This window comes from Indicator indicator, unplaced genomic scaffold (assembly GCF_027791375.1).
Source record: "Indicator indicator isolate 239-I01 unplaced genomic scaffold, UM_Iind_1.1 iindUn_scaffold_101, whole genome shotgun sequence".
In the NCBI taxonomy this organism is placed as follows: Eukaryota; Metazoa; Chordata; class Aves; order Piciformes; family Indicatoridae; genus Indicator; species Indicator indicator.
Genome location: NW_026539216.1, coordinates 41,448 through 58,608, shown reverse-complemented (window position 1 = coordinate 58,608; position 17,161 = coordinate 41,448). Strand labels below are relative to the sequence as shown.

General features: G+C 62.5%; 2 protein-coding genes across 2 annotated transcripts; one reads left to right on the top strand and one right to left on the bottom strand.

The window, feature by feature from the left end:
• Positions 1-23: 23 nt before the first annotated feature.
• Positions 24-7,261, bottom strand: GCK (glucokinase). The gene is made up of 10 exons (XM_054398761.1): positions 7,217-7,261; positions 4,442-4,604; positions 4,113-4,267; positions 3,794-3,913; positions 3,601-3,696; positions 3,342-3,441; positions 2,460-2,643; positions 2,037-2,192; positions 1,028-1,261; positions 24-159 (listed from the first exon to the last, which is right to left on the bottom strand). Exons 1-10 carry the CDS (start codon positions 7,259-7,261, stop codon positions 24-26), a joined length of 1,389 nt encoding a protein of 462 aa, XP_054254736.1.
• Positions 7,262-9,111: 1,850 nt separating this feature from the next.
• YKT6 (YKT6 v-SNARE homolog) lies at positions 9,112-16,487 on the top strand. The gene is made up of 8 exons (XM_054398762.1): positions 9,112-9,138; positions 9,725-9,847; positions 11,556-11,638; positions 13,227-13,327; positions 14,612-14,716; positions 14,823-14,888; positions 15,211-15,312; positions 16,209-16,487. The coding sequence occupies exons 2-8, from the start codon at positions 9,744-9,746 to the stop codon at positions 16,242-16,244; spliced, it is 597 nt and encodes a 198-aa protein (XP_054254737.1). The 5' UTR covers positions 9,112-9,138; positions 9,725-9,743; the 3' UTR covers positions 16,245-16,487.
• The last annotated feature ends 674 nt before the right edge of the window (positions 16,488-17,161 follow it).

Sequence of the window (17,161 nt, the reverse complement as noted above, 5' to 3'; positions counted from 1 at the left end):
CGAGTCCTTGCTCTCGGCCTTCCTCACATGCAGGCCATCTTGCAGGCCACGGCCGAGATGAGCGCCGCGCCGCGCCCGCTGCCCTCCTCCGACTGGATGAAAGTAATGTCGCAGCCGGGAGTCAGCTGCCGCACCGTGGCGTGGAACCGATCCTTGAAGCTGCGGGACGGGACGGGCGGCGTCAGCGCTGGGGGCACACGGGGAGCATGGGGGGAGTGGGGGGGAGCGTGGCCAGAGACGGACAACGAAGCTTTGGACTCCGAACCCCAGCACGGAGGGCCTGGAGCAGATCCGGAGAAGGGACCAAGGACATCAGAAAAAGCTCCAGGCTGGGGACAGAGTGGCTGCAAAGTGCCCAGCAGGAAAGGCCCTGGGGGTGCTGGGTGCCAGCAGCTGGAGAGGAGCCAGGGAGTGCCCAGGTGGGCAAGAAGGACAGCAGCAGCCTGGCTTGGAGCAGCAGTGGTGTGGGCAGCAGGAGCAGGGCAGGGATTGTGCCCCTGGGCTGGGCACTGGGGAGGCCACAGCTGGAAGCCTGGGGTCAGGGTTGGGCTCTCAGTGCCAGAAGGACTTTGAGGGCTGGAGCAGGGCCAGAGAAGGGCAAGAGAGCTGGGGAAGGGTCTGGAGAAGAGGTTGGGGAGGAGCAGCTCAGGAAGCTGGGGGGGTTGAGGCTGGAGGAGGCTGAGGGAGACCTCATTGCTCTCTACAGCTCCTGAGAGGAGGCTGGAGCCAGGTGGGGGTTGGGCTCTGCTCCCAGGGAGCAAGTGACAGGAGAGGAGATGGCCTCAGGTTGCCTCAGAGGAGGTTCAGGTTGGCCATGAGGAACAGTTTCTTTCTGGAAAGGGTTGTCCAGGCCTGGCCCAGGCTGCCCAGGGCAGTGGTGCAGTCCCCATCCCTGGAGCAGTTTCAGAGCTGCCCAGATGTGATGCTGAGGGGCATGGTTTGGGGGTGCCCTGGCAGTGCTGGATGATCCTAAAGCCCTCTTCCAACTAAAACAACTCTTATCGGGGAGGCTCCTGGGGATCCTCACCTGGGATGGAGCTTGTAGACAGAACCATCGACTCCCACGGTGATTTTGAGGGTCTCCTGGCTGCGGCTCTCCCGCATGCGGTTGATGACCCCTGCCAGGCCGGCCGAGCACATCTGCGCGGCGCGGGTGGAGACGCTCTCGCAGACCATGCGCACGATGTCGCAGTCGGTGCCTGACGGCAGCAGCTCGAACGCAGTCAGGATGTTGTAGATCTGCTTGCGGTCATCCGAGTCGCTGGGAGGCGGAGAGAGAAGCACGGAGGGAGGGACGTGGAGAGCATGGAGAGACGGGAGCATGGAGAGAGAGGAGCATGGAGAGGAGAGCATGGGAAGGGAAGCAAGGAAAGGGGAGCATGGGGAGGGCACCATGGAGAGAGGAGCATGGAGAGGGGAGCATGGAGAGGGGAGAATGGGGAGGGGAGAACGGGGAGGGGAGAACGGGGAGGGGAGAATGGGGAAACGGGGAGCGGAGCATGGAGAGAGGAGCAGGGAGAGAGGAGCATGGAGAGGGGAGCATGGGGAGGGCACCATGGAGAGGAGAGCATGGGGAGGGGAGCATGGAGAGGGGAGCATGGAGAGGGCAGCATGGAGAGGAGAGCATGGAGAGGAGAGCATGGAGAGGAGAGCATGGGGAAGGGAGCATGGGGAAGGGAGCATGGGGAAGGGAGCATGGGGAAGGGAGCATGGGGAGGGGAGCACATTGGGTGCAGAACCTCAACATCAGGCAGCTGTAGGGGACTGGTTTGGGGTGATGAGATGGGGGGACCCCAGCATGGGGCAGTCAGAGCAGGTTGCTCTGAGGCAGTGGGAAAGGGGGACCTCGATAAAGGCAAAAGCAGTGTGGTGATATGACACAGGAATCCTGGCATGAGACACCTTGGTGTGGGGGGACAGGACAGACACCACAGCACTTCTGGAGTGCCATGGGGTGCCAGGATGGACACCTGGGTGTGGGGCAGGGTAAGAGATGGTGTGGGGGTGCTGCCCCGTGCCCAGCCCTGCCCCATTACCTCTCAATCTGGGACACGAAGCGAGTCTCGAAGGTCCCACGGGTCTTGAGCTTCTCGGAGGCCTCCCCGTTGAAGAGCAGGTTCTCATCCACCAGCTTCAGCAGCACCAGTCGCACGATCTCCCCCATGTACTTCCCCCCAATGATCTTCTCGTAGCTGGGGACACACAGGCCAAGGGGCAGTCATCAGGGCCAGCACTTTGTGGGGGCAGCCCATTCCCACTGCCCCTCTCCGTTCCTTCCTGGCCTTGCCAGCTGTTGGGAGGCAAAGGAGCCCCCCAGCCTCAGGGGTACCTGTGATGGGTACCTGCAGCCTGGCTGAGCCAAGCATGGTGCAGGTGGGAAGGAGAAAGGTGGGCAGGGGGGATGTGGCTGGGGCTGGGGGGGACACGACCAGAGAAACTGGCTCTGTCCTACTCCTTACAGTTGCTGACCGGGGTTAAGTGAGGTCTCGTCCACCACGCGGTCGTACTCCAGCAGGAACTCGTCCAGCTCCCCCGAGGCGCCGAAGGCTCCCCACTCGGTGTTGACACACATCCTGCCCTCATCCCCCTCCACCAGCTCCACGTTCTGCATCTCCTCCATGTAGCAGGCGTTGCAGCCTGTCCCTGCCAGCAGACACTGCTGCTGGCATCGCATGGTGGCACTGGGGGGTACCACGCTGACCCCCCAGCACCTACTCCAGTATGGGGATTGAGCTCAGAGCTGCCTATCCCCACCCCAATGTGGACAAGGGGAGCTCAGCCCAGGTTCTGCCCAACAGCTCGGGTGGGGGCTGGGGACAGCCCTTGCAGGGTCTCTGTGTGCTGCTGGTGAGGGCAGCCTGCCCCTGCAGGAGCGGATAAACAGCCGGCAGGGTGACGGTGACGTGGTGACACGGTGTTTACCCAGGCCGAGGCACGGTGGAGAGCCCAGATGGCCACATGCTTGATGGCACTAAAGACTGTGGGGGGCTGGTGGGCAGCTGGGGGATGCAGAGGGGCAGAAGACCATGCAGAGTTCAAACCCATCCCCATCCCCCCAGCTCTGCAGGAGCAGCAGTGAGATGCTGGAGCCGCTGGCAGCCTGTGGAAAGGCCATCCCCTGGGGACAGATCCATGGTGTGGGTCACCAGACCCCATGCAGCGACCACCCCAAAGGTGCCCCAGCACCATGCCAGGGACAGGTGATTCTAGCTGGCATCCCAACCTCAGGAATGCTTGGCAGGGTGCTGGTGCTACCCGCCCTGTCCTCAGTGTGTGTCCCCTGACAGGACAAGCCCCTGGGGCCACAGGAACGCTCCCCCCCTTGCCTGTGGCCATCTTACCCACAATCATCCCAACCTCGCACCGGTGATCTTCATAGTAGCAGGAGATCATCGTGGCCACCGTGTCGTTCACCATCGCCACCACGTCCATCTCAAAGTCCTGGGCAGACAGCAGGGACAGCTGGGGCCTTGCCCTGGGGGCTGGGCTGTCCCCCAGGGTGCTACCACCCTTCCCCAGGACATGCTGGGCTCCAGCAGCCCCACCGTGGGCTGGGGGTGCACTGCCAGAGTGCTGGCACCAGGGGTAGGGGACCCTCACCCCTCGCCGTTTGATGGCGTCTCGCAGCAGCCCCACCACGTTGTTCCCTTCTGCCCCAGAGGCCTTGAAGCCCTTGGTCCAGTTCAGGAGGATGCCCTGGAGCGAGGGGGAGGCCAAAAGAGGGCTGTGGATGTAGCTGTGGGGTACAAGGAGGCCCCCCCAGCTCTCCTGCTGCCTGGCCACCCCTCCTCACCTTGTCGATGTCCTCATGCCGCACAGGGAAGGAGAAGGTGAAGCCCAGGGGCAGCTTTTTGTGCTTCATCTGATGCTTGTCCAGGAAGTCAGAGATGCACTCAGAGATGTAGTCAAAGAGCTGGAGGAGAGGAGGACAGAGGCTTTGCCAGGCTGGCCACATCCTCTCACTACCCATGGCTGGCCACTGTCCCCACCACAAGTCCCCTGAGCAAGGCCACCTCCCTGCAACCCCTCAGCTTCTGCCAGCTGTACCCACCCAAACATGGCATGGTGTGCCCTGTGCAGGAGGGACAGGATGCCCTGTGTGCCCAGCTCACCATCTCGGCTGTCCCTGTCATGGCATCCTCTGGGATGGAGTACATCTGGTGCTTCGTCTTCACCTTCCACTGCCCTTCCTCCCCCTCACCCACTTTCACCAGCATCACACGGAAATTGGTGCCACCCAGGTCCAGCGACAGGAAATCTCCAACCTCTGCAAAGCCGGCGGGGGGAGACACGCACAAAGTGAGTGGCTCAGGAGGGGACACATAGTGAGTGGCTCAGGGGGGACACATAATGAGTGGCTCAGGGGGGTCTTGGCGCCCTGCTTGGCAAGGGGCTGACATGGCAAAGGACCAGGAGTGACCCCAGCCCAGCAGCTCCTTACCTGAGCCCTCGGGCGTGGAGCGGACGTAGGTGGGCAGCATTTTGACAGAGGCTTCCTCGTGTGTCTCCAGCTTGAGCCCTCGGTCCATCTCCTTCTGCATCCTGTACATCACCTTCTTCAGGTCCTCCTCCTTCAGCCGGAACTCTGACAGGATCCGCTCCACCTGCAGCGGGAGGCATGGCATCAGCTGGGCACGGGGCTGTGGGGCACAGGGAGCCTCAACCACAAACGGAGTTTCCTTGGTCCTGGTTTGTCCCCCTCTAAACACCTCATCCCAGCTCCCCACTCTCCTGCCTCCAGCCTCACAGGACTGGCACAAATCACACAGGACGAGTCCTCTGCTGGCACTGCCTGTGAGATGCCCACAGCTGGCACATCCATCCCTGTGCCATCACCATAAAGTGGTCTGGGTTGGAAGGGACCTCCAAAGGTCACTAGTCCCAACCCCTCTGCAGCAAGCAGGGGCTGGTTGTATTGTGGCTGGTGCCATTCCAGTAGGACTTGGACCAGTGTCCTGGGATATCCCATCCACTGAATCCCCAGTCTTTCCCAGCAGGAAGCATCTCCAGGAATGTCATTTAGGAGCTCAGTGCCTCCCACCAAGGTCCCTCTGTGTCCATGTGACAAGGGTGGCAACATTCTCAGTTCCCTGGGAGCCAAGAGCATCCCAATCCTTGTATCCTCACGGGAGCATCCCTGTTCCTGTATCCTGCTGGCAATCCCAGGCACCATTTTCTACCCCTCACACTGGGCATGAAGAGAGGCTGAGGGCAGGCTGAAGACTTGCTGGGCAGGGCTCCCTCTCCTCGCTGCCAGGGAGAGGTACAGGGCGCGCAGCAGGGCAGCGCCTGGCAGCTGTTTACCCTCTAGCACAGCAAGCCCTGGCTGCGGCGCCGGCACAGCCTCCATTAACCAGGGCACGCAATTGGGGGCAGGCAGCCCCGGGCCGAGGGATGGAGCTGGGGGAGGAGCAGCCTCGATCACTCGGGGCTCGGCCAGATGCAGCCGGTGGCATTAGAGAGCTCATTTGTCACCGGGACGTGGGCAAGCTTCAAACGCTGCTGCTTGCACTTTCTCCAGTAGACCAATGTTTTCCTGCAGCCTGCAGCTCGTCCCGATGGGTTCCAGGGTGTAAAAGGCTTCAGGATTCGTCTGGAACATCCTGGCACTGGGATGTGGTTTGGAACATCCTGGCACTGGGACTGGTTTGGATCATCCTGGCACTGGGATGTGGTTTGGATCATGCTGGCACTGAGATGTGGTCTGGAACATCCTGGCACTGGGATTAGTTTGGAGCATCTTGGCACTGGGATTAGTTTGGAGCATCCTGGCACTGGGAGAGCAGCCACTGCCTCAGCTCAGCCAAACCCCCACTGTGCCTCCTGATCATCACTGAGCCCCAAAAGCTGCCCCTCAGCTCCCAGCCCCTCCCCATGCAGGCTGTCACCCCAGATACCTCCTCACCCCAGGTATCTCCTCACCCCAAAGCTCCTGTCCCACAGAGCCGTTGAGCCTGGGGGACCTCAGCCACCACCCACAGTCAGGGAGGATCCTGGCACCCTGGAACCTCTCCAGCCATTCTCCCTGGCCTCTCCTGCTGCCAGATCCCAGGGGTTCACCAGCACCGAACCCCCGAGGCGCACAGCTGCAGCACAGGGAGTAGTGCCGTGGCCAGGGGACCCCTCTGGTCACCCCAGAAAGCCCACAGCAGCACTGCAGTATGGTTGCCATGGTCCTGGGGGGTCTTCAGCCCAGGCTGGCCAGAAAAGCCCTGCCAGGAGAAGTGTGGGGCTGGATTTGCCAACCTCACTTGGAGCGGGCAGCTGAGGGCTTTTGGCGTCCATGCTGCAGAAGCTGCCCCGCAGCACCATTTGGCACTGCAACGTCGAGTTTGCCATGTTCAGAAGGAGCCCATCCTTATGGCTGGCACCCGGGGGGTGGCAGCAGAGCCTTGCCTCATCCATTCTCTTGCTTCTGAAGCAATGAGCTGGGATCTGGCTTGGTGGCTCCGGCTCCTTTCACACCACTGAAACCGACTCCCAAGTGAACACTTTGAAGGATCCCACAGAGGTGGCACAGCTGGAAACTGCACGGCCATAGGTGGTGGTGCCAGCCACACGCTCCTGCCCCTGGCATGTACCATACCCCCTCGGTATCCCCCGGACGTGCCAGTCCACAGCAGAGAGCGTCTCGCTGTCCTCACCCAGAGCTCCGGCAGCTCCGTTCAGGAGAGGAGAGAGGAGCAGCTGCCCCCCGCCGGTGCCTTCCACCTGGGTGCCTCTGTAACAGCAGTGCCAACTCGCTGAAGGGGTCGAGCCCCATCTTATCCCAGGGCCAGCAGCCGCTGGGCTGGCAGCAAAGATGCCAAGGGTGAATCCCGGACGGTAGGAGCACCCTGCAGCAGCCCCACAGACACTCGTGGCTCTGTCTCCAGTCCTCGGTGGCTCGAGGACAGGGCACAGCCTGAGACCCACGCACCAAAATGCAGAGCCACATCTTATGGGGCTGAGTGCCCTCCCTGGAGCATGCTGGGGGTGACCTTTGGGCTGGGGACCCCCTGGGTATGACGTGGCTGTCCCACAGCAGAGTCTGTATCCTCGTCACCAGTGACCTCCCCTCCCGGCCACCTCTGTCCACAGCGGGGACCTTGCCCGGTGAGAGACATCCACAGCGCCCAGCCACACACGGCAGGGATGGCTGGCAGCCCAGCGAGGACCTGTGCCACCCACCCGTGCCCCTCACCCCTCTCCCTGCCGGCCCCATTGGCGACCTCACCTTCTCCTTCCTGCCGCTCTCCATCCTGGCTCGGTGATCCAGCATGGGGGCAGCTGTCGAGGCAGGGTGAGCTGCGGCCCGAGCTGTCTCCCTCAACCCCACGGGCACCCTGCGGCGGTGCCTGGCGTGAGGAGCGAGCCCCCCTCCCCGTCCCGGCTGGCGTGCGGCCGGTGCTGGGCTGCTCCGTCCCTCGCTCCGCCGGCGGCTGCTCCACTTTCGCCGCTTTATCTCATCCGACGGCGCCGGCGCCCGCCCTTTCTCCAGCACCTGCTGAGTAGGGGGGTCCTGATGTCCCCCCCGGCCCCTCAAGCGCAGGGGCAGGGATAGGGGCCCGGTGCCCTGGGGAGCTCAGCGCTTTCTCCCCACATCTCTGCACAGCGGAGGGATGTGGGTCGCGATCTTCCCTTTCGCTTCCTTTCCCTGGGAAACCTTTCTCCAGGCACACCGGGCGTTTTTTTTTTTTCGTGGTGAGGGGTGGGGAGCCCACCCTGGTGGGTTTCTATAGCCAGTGGGGAAGTCCTGGTGCAGCGGCGAGGCTCGGCCGCGACCCCTCCCCGTCGGGGGCCGCTGGCCCCGTCATGCGAAGCACCACGCCCCGGGCCAGCCGTGTCCCCCCGCCGCAGTTGTCATACCAACGGCTTGAGGTAGTGGTGGCTGTGGCAAGCACTCCACCGGACGGCTTAGCAACCCGGCAGGCTCCCATGGAGACCGCGCCAGGGCAGGAGGAGCCGACGGCTCGATGACAAAGGTTACGGCCGCCCGGCGAGGACTGAGGGTGACAGGGAAGTGCTCCGTGTCCCCCAGGTTGGGAAATGCGCTCAGCGATGCCCCGGCATCAGTGCCAGGTGTCGTGGTGGACAGACACCAGTTTTAGGGGGACAGGGATGTGGCAATCCCCCCATTCCCCCCAGTCGGTGCTGTCAGACGAGCATTGGGGGAAATGGCGACTCAGGTGGGTCCCAACGGGATGTTCCCAGCCACGGGTGGACCCCAAAAGCTCCCAGTGCTGGTCCCTGGCAGCATCCCCTCAGCCAGGGACCTGGGGAGGGAGAAGGAAGGGTGCCTAGGAAGCCAAGCTGGGCATTGAGGGGGCTGGCAGCCCCATGGGGGAGCTCTGGGGAGGGCAGAGGGTTTGTCACCGCAGAGCCTAGGGGGGCTCAGTGCCACCCCACAGTGCCTCATCCCCACCTGTCTCATGACCCTATGCCCACCCAGTGGGCAGGGGAAGGCTCAGGCAGCCCTGCCTTAGCCAGGAGTGCCAACCACATGGGGGAAACTGACCCTATAGAGGGGTCCTCACGCCACACAGGGGCCAGAAAGTCTTGGGGGGCACCTTATCAATGGGCTGTCACCCTGTGGTGGACAGCATAGCCACACAGAAGGGTTCCCAGCTCACAGAGCAGTCCCATCCAGGGGCAGAACATCCCCAGCAAGGGGTCCTCACCCTGCAGGTGGGTCCCAAGCTATGGGGGGAGGCCAGCCCTATAGCGGGACCCGACACCGGGGTGGAGGAGAGGCCAGGCCCATAGAGGGATCTGCATCCCACAGGTGGTCCCCACCCCATGGGGAGAGCCCACGGGATCCTCCCCCGCAACAGAGGGCGCCACCGCCCTCCAGAGCAAAGGCCAAGGGGATAGAGCGTCCCCTGCTCAAGGCTCTGCGGAGGAAGCTCCGTCCCATGACGCTAGGGCGATGCTGATTAGTTTTCTGTCTCGAGGGCGGACGGGTACCGCGAGAACCGGGCGTTCATTGGTCAAGAGGATGAGCGGGAGGGCAGGGCACGCGCGTGCGTAGATTGGGCCAGGCTCGTGGCGGTTGCCTTCGCCTTGCGTCACTTCCGGCGGCCGCAGTTCTGCTTCCGGGTTGCGCCACTTCCTCTCTCGTCGGCTGCCGTCTCCTCACAGCCCGTCCCGGAGCCGCCGGTACCGCGGAGAGGGCAGGGGGGGACCAGAGGGAGCCCCGTTTAGCCACGAGGCGGGGCGGAGATTGGGGTGTTGAGCTGGGCGGTACTGGGTGGGGACTAGGCTGTACCAGGGTGGGGGTTTGGGCTGAGCCAGCCGGGGGGAGCGGGCTGCGTTATACCGGAGGCCAGCGGAGAGTTATACTGGGGACTCGGGGCTGGGCCTAGGGGCTCCGTCAGTTGGGTTATGCTGGGGGCTAGGGGCTGCACTGGCTGGGTTATACTGGGGACTAGGGGCGGGGCTGGGCAGGGCTATGCGGGGGACTGGGTCATGTTGGAGGCAGGGTTAGCTCTGCTATACTGCGGGATGGGTTATACTGGGGGCTGGGGGCCTCATTGGCTGGGCTGGGCTCTCCTAGCTGGGGGGGCCTGGTGGAGGCCTCTGGCGGTGTTGGGTGAGTGCAGGGTGCCTGGGCCTGGTATTTGGGGTTGGAGGAAGGTGTTGAGTTGGGGAAAGGGGGTCTGAGTGAGGCCCTGCTGCCTAGGAGGGTCCTACCAGGTGCCTGGCCCCAGTCTGATCCCCTCCCCGCTGTGCCTCCTCTCACCAGAACAGTGGCAGCCACCACCATGAGGCTCTACAGCCTAAGTGTCCTTTACAAAGGTGACCCCAAAGTGCATTTACTGAAAGCTGCCTATGATGTGTCCACCTTCAACTTCTTCCAGAGGTCCAGGTGAGTGCTGAGGAGGGAGCAGAATCTCCACAGGCAGATTTAGGGTAGGGGAGGAGCTACCCTGACTGCTGCAGGACTGAGCCAGGTTCCCTGAGGGAGATGTGGGAGGGGTGGGGAGGGCTGTGTGAGATCGCCCAGGGCTGATCCTGGGGTGGATCTGGGGGATCTCCCCTCTGCCCTGGCTCAGGTCAGACTCCTGGGAAGAGGCAATAAAAGCTTTTGGAGGGGGGATTGCTTCCATATCCTGCTGCCCTGTCACAGGGGAGGTAGTGGCAGGGGGGACAGGTTGCTGCTGAGGGATAAAGCCCCCCAGGATGCTCCCTCTGAGGGCCGTAGAACCACCTACAGTGATTTTTTGGCCTGGGAAGCAGGGGGAAGCCTCCTTTGCCCTCCAGACAGCCCAGGACCAGTGCAGGAGGCTGGCTCTAGCTTGGGGAGCCACCTGGCATGAGGCGGGTGACAAAATCTGGGTGCAGGGAAACCCTTGGGGCTGGCTTCTCCTTCCAGCTAGTGCTTGAACCTGGTAGTCACAGCCCTCCTGGGCCATGGGAGGAGGCTTCTCTTGGTCCCAGGTGAGCAGGGCTGGTCCAGCATCTCCACCTCTCCTTGTAATTAGGTATCTGGTTGAGCCTGAAACCTCTCCCAGCCCACAGACCTCTGCTTGGGTTCTTCAGTGGCAAGTGGGCCCTGGACAGTCATCTGGGATGTGGGGCACAGAGGTTATGGAGCCGTCCAGAGCTGTCCAGGCTGGAGGGGAGCTCCCAAAAGCCCCCCAGAAGGGTTTCAAAGAGTCATCTCTTAACCCTCCCAGCTCTTGTTTGTAGGATCACAGAATGGGTTGGGTTAGAGGGGACCTCAAAACTCATCCAGCTCCACCTCCCACCAGCCCAGGTTGCTCAAGGCCTCATCCAGCCTGGCCTTGAATACCTCCAGGCAGGAGGCAGCCACAGCCTCCCTGGGCAACCTGTGCCAGACTCTCACCAGCCTCACACTGAAGAACTTCCTCAGCTCCACTCTAACCCTGCTCTGCCTCAGCTTCAAACCATTCCCCCTTGTCCTGTCTCCAGATACCCTCAGGAAAAGTCCTTCTGCAGCCTTCCTGCAGGATCCCTTCAGCTACTGGAAGGCATCTCTAAGGTCCCCCTGGAGCCTTCTCTTCTCCAGGCTGCACACCCCCAGCTCCCCCCAAACTCTGCCAAGGGTCGGGAATGTGGTGAGAGGATAGAGGGAGGGAGGGAGCTCTTTGGCTGCTTCCTCTGGGATCCTCCTCTGGATCTGTGCCAGCTGCTAGCAGCTCCCCAGAGCAGGACCACATCCATCCTCTGCTGGAGTGCAGTGTCCTGGGGCTGGTTTGGTTCTGCAGGCTCCAGACTAGGTCAGCCCCACACGGGCTGGGCTGGGAGAAATCCCTAGGGAATGTGGGACCTGAGCAGAGCTCCAGGCTGGAGCTGCTGCCAGTGGGGGACAGCAGTGAGGGAACTGGTTCCTGTCATGCTCATGTCAATCAAGGGCCCTGGGCACCCATTGGGGGTCCTTGGACACCTGTCTGGGGTCCCTGGGTGCACATTGAGGATCCTTGGGCACCCCTCAAAGGTCCCTGCGGACCTGTCAGTGGTCCCTGGGTGCCCACTGAGGGTCCTGGGCACCCACTGGGGGTCCCTGGGTGGCCTTGGGAGGTCCTTTGCAGCCCATCCCTTTGTGTCTGCAGCGTGCAGGAGTTCATGACCTTCACCAGCCAGCTGATCGTGGAGCGCTCACAGCTGGGCAGCAGAGCCTCAGTCAAGGAGCAAGGTAAGAGGGGACAGTGCCCAGAGGTGGCCACATCTGCTCCATCCTCCTCTGTTTGTGTCCAGGTGAGTTGGGAGGCCCAAATCCTACAGTGCTGGGCCAGCTCTGGAGGCCTCAGCACAGACAGGGACCTGTTGGAGCAGTGCCAGAGGAGGCCACAGCAATGCTGGCAGGGCTGGAAGCCCTCTGCTGGGAGGCCAGCCTGAGAGAGTTGTGGTTGTGCAGCCTGGAGAAGGCTCCAGGAGACCTTCTGGTGGCCTCTCAGTGCTTCAAGGGCTAAGCAGAAAGCTGGGGACAGAGCTTTGAGCAGGGCCTGATGGGACAGGCCAAGGGGGGATGGATTGGGCTCCAAGAGGCAGATTGAGAGTGGAGAGAAGGAGAAATGTTTGGCACTGAGGGAGGGGAGAGCCTGACCCAGGCTGCCCAGAGAGGTGTGAGCTGCCCCATCCCTGGCACCATCCCAGGTCAGGTTTGGGGCTCTGAGCAACCTGCTCTGGCTGGGGATGTCCCTGCTGGTTTGGGCTGGATGAGCTTGGAAGGTCACTTCCTACCCAAACCAGTCTGGGGCTCCAAAGGTGTGAGGTGGCAGAGCCCAACCTGCCCTGCAGGAAGTCACAGGAAGAGCAGGGACCTGTCTGCCACCTGCCACCTCGCTGCCCCTGGGCCACCCAGAGCTGCCAGGCTCTGTGTCCCTCAGCTGTGCCACTTTGTCCCAGCTGCAGTCCCCAGAGGTGTGGCTGTGCTTTGCCCCGAGCCCTGCCATGCCAGTCCAGGCTCCTGACTGCCAGTGTGGCATGGAGGTGCCTGCTCTCACCTGCTGAAGCTCTTGGTGGGGCTGATTGTGACCTTCCCTTGAGCCTTTCCCACTCATAATCACAGAATGGGTTGGGATGGAAGGGACCTCAAAGCTCATCCAGCTCCAAGCCCCTGCCATGGGCAGGGACACCTCCCACCAGCCCAGGCTGCTCAAGGCCTCATCCAGCCTGGCCTGGAACACCTCCAGGCAGGAGGCAGCCACAGCCTCCCTGGGCAACCTGTGCCAGTCTCTCCCCACCCTCACTGCCAACAATTTCTTCCTCATCTCCAGTCTCCATCTCTCCTCTCCCAGCTCAAAGCCATTCTCCCTCATCCTGGCACTCCCAGCCCTTGTCCCAAGTCCCTCCCCAGCTCTCCTGGAGCCCTTCAGGTACTGCAAGGCTGCTCTGAGGTCTCCCTGGAGCCTTCTCCTCTCCAGCCTGAACATTTTCAACTCTCCCAGCCTGGCCCCACAGGGGAGGTTCTGCAGCCTCTGCTCATCTTGGTAGCCTCCTCTGGACCCTCTCCAGCAGCTCCAGAGCCTTCTTGTGCTGGGGGCCCAGAGCTGGAGGCAGTGCTGCAGGTGGGGGCTGAGCAGAGCAGAGCAGAGGGCAGAATCCCCTCCCTGTGCTGCTGCTCTCCATGTACACAGCTGCCTGCTGGGCTGCCAGTGACCATTGCTGGCTCTTGGGGACTGAGTGGAGCCTTCCAGGGTGGTTGGAGGGTGCTGGGAGAAGCTGCAGGGGCCTGGTGGGAGGTGGCTGTGGCCCTGCAGTGACAGAAGCTCTCTGCCCAGAGTACCTGTGCCATGTGTACCTGCGCGGCGACGGGCTGGCCGGCGTGGTGGTGGCTGACACCGAGTACCCACAGAGGGTCTGCTTCACCTTGCTGGACAAGGTGAGCTGGGGCTGGCAGCAGTGCCAGGAGCTGTGCTGGGGCTGGCAGCAGTGCCAGGAGCTGTGCTGGGGCTGGCAGCAGTGCCAGGAGCTGTGCTGGGGCTGGCAGCAGTGCCAGGAGCTGTGCTGGGGCTGGCAGCAGCGCCAGGAGCTGTGCTGGGGCTGCTCTGCAGAGCCCTTTCCAGACCCTCTGTGCTGGTTTGAGGCCAGACAGATCCTCCTGAGAGACAGGTCCTCCTGAGAGGGACAAAAGAATGAGACTCACCCAAAGGGATTGAAGAGTGATGGAAAGTTTAAATGGAAAAGCAATTGGTGAAGCTACAAAAACTACAAAGCATAGTGGCAAAGATATCCCAAAGTGTACAGAGTCCCTTACACCACACGCAGAGGCCTCCCAACTCTTCCCTTCTCCCCACGTGAGGCTATACCCAAAACCCCCAGGGCTCCTTCTTCCCCCCCCACTGCTCAGCTAGGCTCAGGCTGCCCAGGTCTGACACTGCCCCCCTAGCTCCTTTCTCCTCCTGGCATTAGGCTAGACAGGCCTAAGAGGCCTTGAGATACTCCCCCAGTGTTACCTGATAGAGAGCAGCTCCCACGGGAGCAGGGAGGGAAGAGAGAGGAAGAGAAGGACTTTGCAGATGGATTGATGTGGTGCAGGATTTCTGGGTAGAAATTCACTGTGTCCTGTGCCACCTCATTGGGTTGGACACTCAGGACACTGGAGGTGTAGCTTACATGGCAGTACCAGGAGGCCCCCAGCCTGAACTGCCACAGCCTCCTGCTCCTGAGCTGGGGACATCAGCCCAGGGATGCTGGGGGAGGCTGTGGCTGTGCCCTGCCTGGGGGTGGTCAAGGCCTTGAGCATCCTGGTCTGGGGGAGGCCCTGTCCATGTGGATCAGAGCAGAGCTAGACAGGACCTGGTGCTAGCTTGTGCAAGACCTTGTGCAAGCTGGCACATGCCAGCTTGGCCTGCCGAGACTTGTTCCCAGCTGCCACATCCTCCTTGTCTGCTTTGGGTTTGCTGTGGCACAGCTGGGTGCAGCCACACTCTTGGCACTGCTGAACCTTGTGGTGACATCTGCCCACCTGCAGGGCACGGGGCTTTGGGCACAGGCAGGGACAGCCACTCCTACCTGCTGTGGGCACCAGTTGGGCTGGGGACCACTGGGTTGGGCACTCACCAAGGAAGTTTGGTTCTGTCTCAAGCAAGCTCAAGAGGGAATGAGCAGGAGGAAGCTCCTCCTGGCTGTGCCCTGGGGACTCTAACTGCTGCCTGTGCTGCAGGTGCTGGAGGACTTCTCCCGGCAGGTCCCCAGGAGCGAGTGGCCCTCAGGGTCCCCTGGCACCATCAGCTATGCGGCGCTGGATGGGTACCTCAGCAAGTACCAGGTGGGGCCTGGGCGGTGCTGCTCACATCTCCTGGGGCTGGGGGCACAGGTGGCACCCTGGCCTGTGGCTGGGCAGCAGTGCCCATGCCAGGCTCTTTCTCTCCAAGAACCCTCGAGATGCTGACCCCATGACCAAAGTGCAGGCAGAGCTGGACGAGACCAAAATCATCCTGGTAAGGACACCAGGGGCTGTGGGGACACTTCTGGGGTGCAGGGGGCCTGCAGGTGAGGCCTTCTCGATCCCTGGAGACGTTCCTGGCAGCTGTGGGAGCTTCCCTTGCCCTGCCCTGCCTTGCCCTGCCCTGCCCTGCCCTGCCTTGCCCTGCCCTGCCCTGCCTTGCCCTGCCCTGCCCTGCCCTCCCCACCTTTATGGACCTGGGATTGCTCCAGAGATTGCTGTGCACCCAGGGTGGTTGCAGGAGGGCAGAGGCTCTCCCCTGGGTGGTCACTCAGGGCTGGTGAGGGTGCCAGGGTCAGAGCTGGCTGCTCTTGCAGCACAACACGATGGAGTCGCTGCTGGAGCGAGGGGAGAAGCTGGATGACCTGGTGTCCAAATCAGAGGTGCTGGGGGCACAGTCCAAAGCCTTCTACAAAACTGTGAGTGGAGTTCTTCATCCCTGGGGGGGTGTCACCTCATCCTGAAGAGCTGGGGCTGGGATAAAGCCTGGGCAGAGGCTGTGGGGCAAGGTGCCAGTGTCCACTGGTGCAGCAGCTTTGGGCCTGAATGGAACTTGCTTGCCCACACCATGACCACAGAGCCCCTCAGGATGTTCCTTGCCCTGCAGCTGCAGCAGTGGAACACTGGTCCTGATTCCTGGTGAGGGCTAGAGCTGAGGGGGACAGATCTGTTCCAGCAGCATGGGGACATGGGGCATACATCACCACATACCAGCCAGGAGGGCTGGCGCTGTGCTGGCTTAGAATCATAGAATGGCTTGGGTGGGTGGGAGATGACCTCTGGAGCTCACTCCGCTCCAGCTCCAGCAGGGCACCCACAGCAGCTTGCCCGGGGGCACCATGCCCAGGGGGGGTTGGAAGCTCTCCACACAAGGAGACTCCACAACCTCTCTGGGCAGCCTGCTCCAGCCCTCCAGCACCCTCACAACAAACAACTTTCTCCTCCTCTCCAGTCTGTGCCCCTTGCCCCTTGGCCTGTCCCTGGGCACCACTGAGCAGAGTCTGGCCCCAGCCTCTTGCCCCCCACAGCTCCTTTAGCTCTTGCTGAGCATTGCTCAGCTCCCCTCTGGGGCTGCTCTTCTGCAGGCTCTCAGCCCCAGGGCTCTCAGCCTTTGCTCCTCCCAGAGCTGCTCCAGGCCCCTCAGCAGCTTCCCAGCCTGCCCTGGACTCTCTCCAGCACTTCCCAGGCTCTGCAACTGGGGAGCCCAGACCTGGAGGCAGGACTGCAGCTGTGGCCTGCCCAGGGCAGAGCAGAGCAGAGCAGAGGGGCAGCAGAACCTCCCTTGCCCTGCTGCCCACACTCTTCCTCCCTGCAGGCTCGCAAGCAGAACTCCTGCTGTGCCATCATGTGACAGGGGCCTCTGCAGCTCCACACCACCTCTGGACCTCACCCAGGCCTCCTCCCTTCAGCCCTCCCCCAGGACAGGACATGGAAGCCCAGGGGGGGTCACCAGGCCTGGGTGTGCTCAGTGCCAAGGCCTTGGGTGATGATTTTCTCATCTCGACGGCTGGCCCCCGTGGGTGAGGGCAGCACCAGAGACCCCCCCTTACTTTTCTGAGGGTGGTTCAGACCATGGGGTGCCCAGCTGCATGCCCACCCTGCCTTGATAACACTACAGGCAGTGCCTCGTGCCTGGCAGTGCCAGGGTGGGGGAGAGGAGCTGGGGCTGGGGGGAGCTTTTATGTGACTGAACCTGGGGTGGGGGAGAGGGCTGGGAAGGGAAGCAGAGGGCACTGCCACCAGCTGGGGGCCACTCACTGCTGGCTTACTGCCTCCCTGGGCAGCTCTTCCCAGTGCTGCCCCTCAGGCCTGTGGCTGGGGAAGGGGCTGGGAGGGTGATGTGAAGGGGGTCACCCCTGGGCCCCTTTCCTTGTGCAGTGTTGGGATGTGGGAAAGGGCTAAGCTAGGGTGGGGGTGGGGAAAGGTGAGAAGCCCATGGACCCCCCTGTGCCTGTAGCTGGCTCTGGAGGGAGGCTCTCTTCCCCACGGTGCTGCCTGGGGCCACTTCTCAGCCTTCTGTTTCCCAGCCGGGGAATGGGGAGCAGGGCGAAGCAGGGGGCCAGGCTGGAGCCAGCCCCAGTGGTGGGGTCCCTGTGCCAGCAGCCATTTGGTGGCCTCCCCGGGGCTCGGAGTTGTCCCTTCCCTGCTCCTATCAAGCTCGCTGAGCTCAGCAGCATTTGGGAACCACCCGCAGCCCTTGCTGCCTCCTCTCCCTCCTTCAGCAGGGGCGGAGCTTCGGCTTGAGGCTGTATCGTGAGCGGTGTCGCT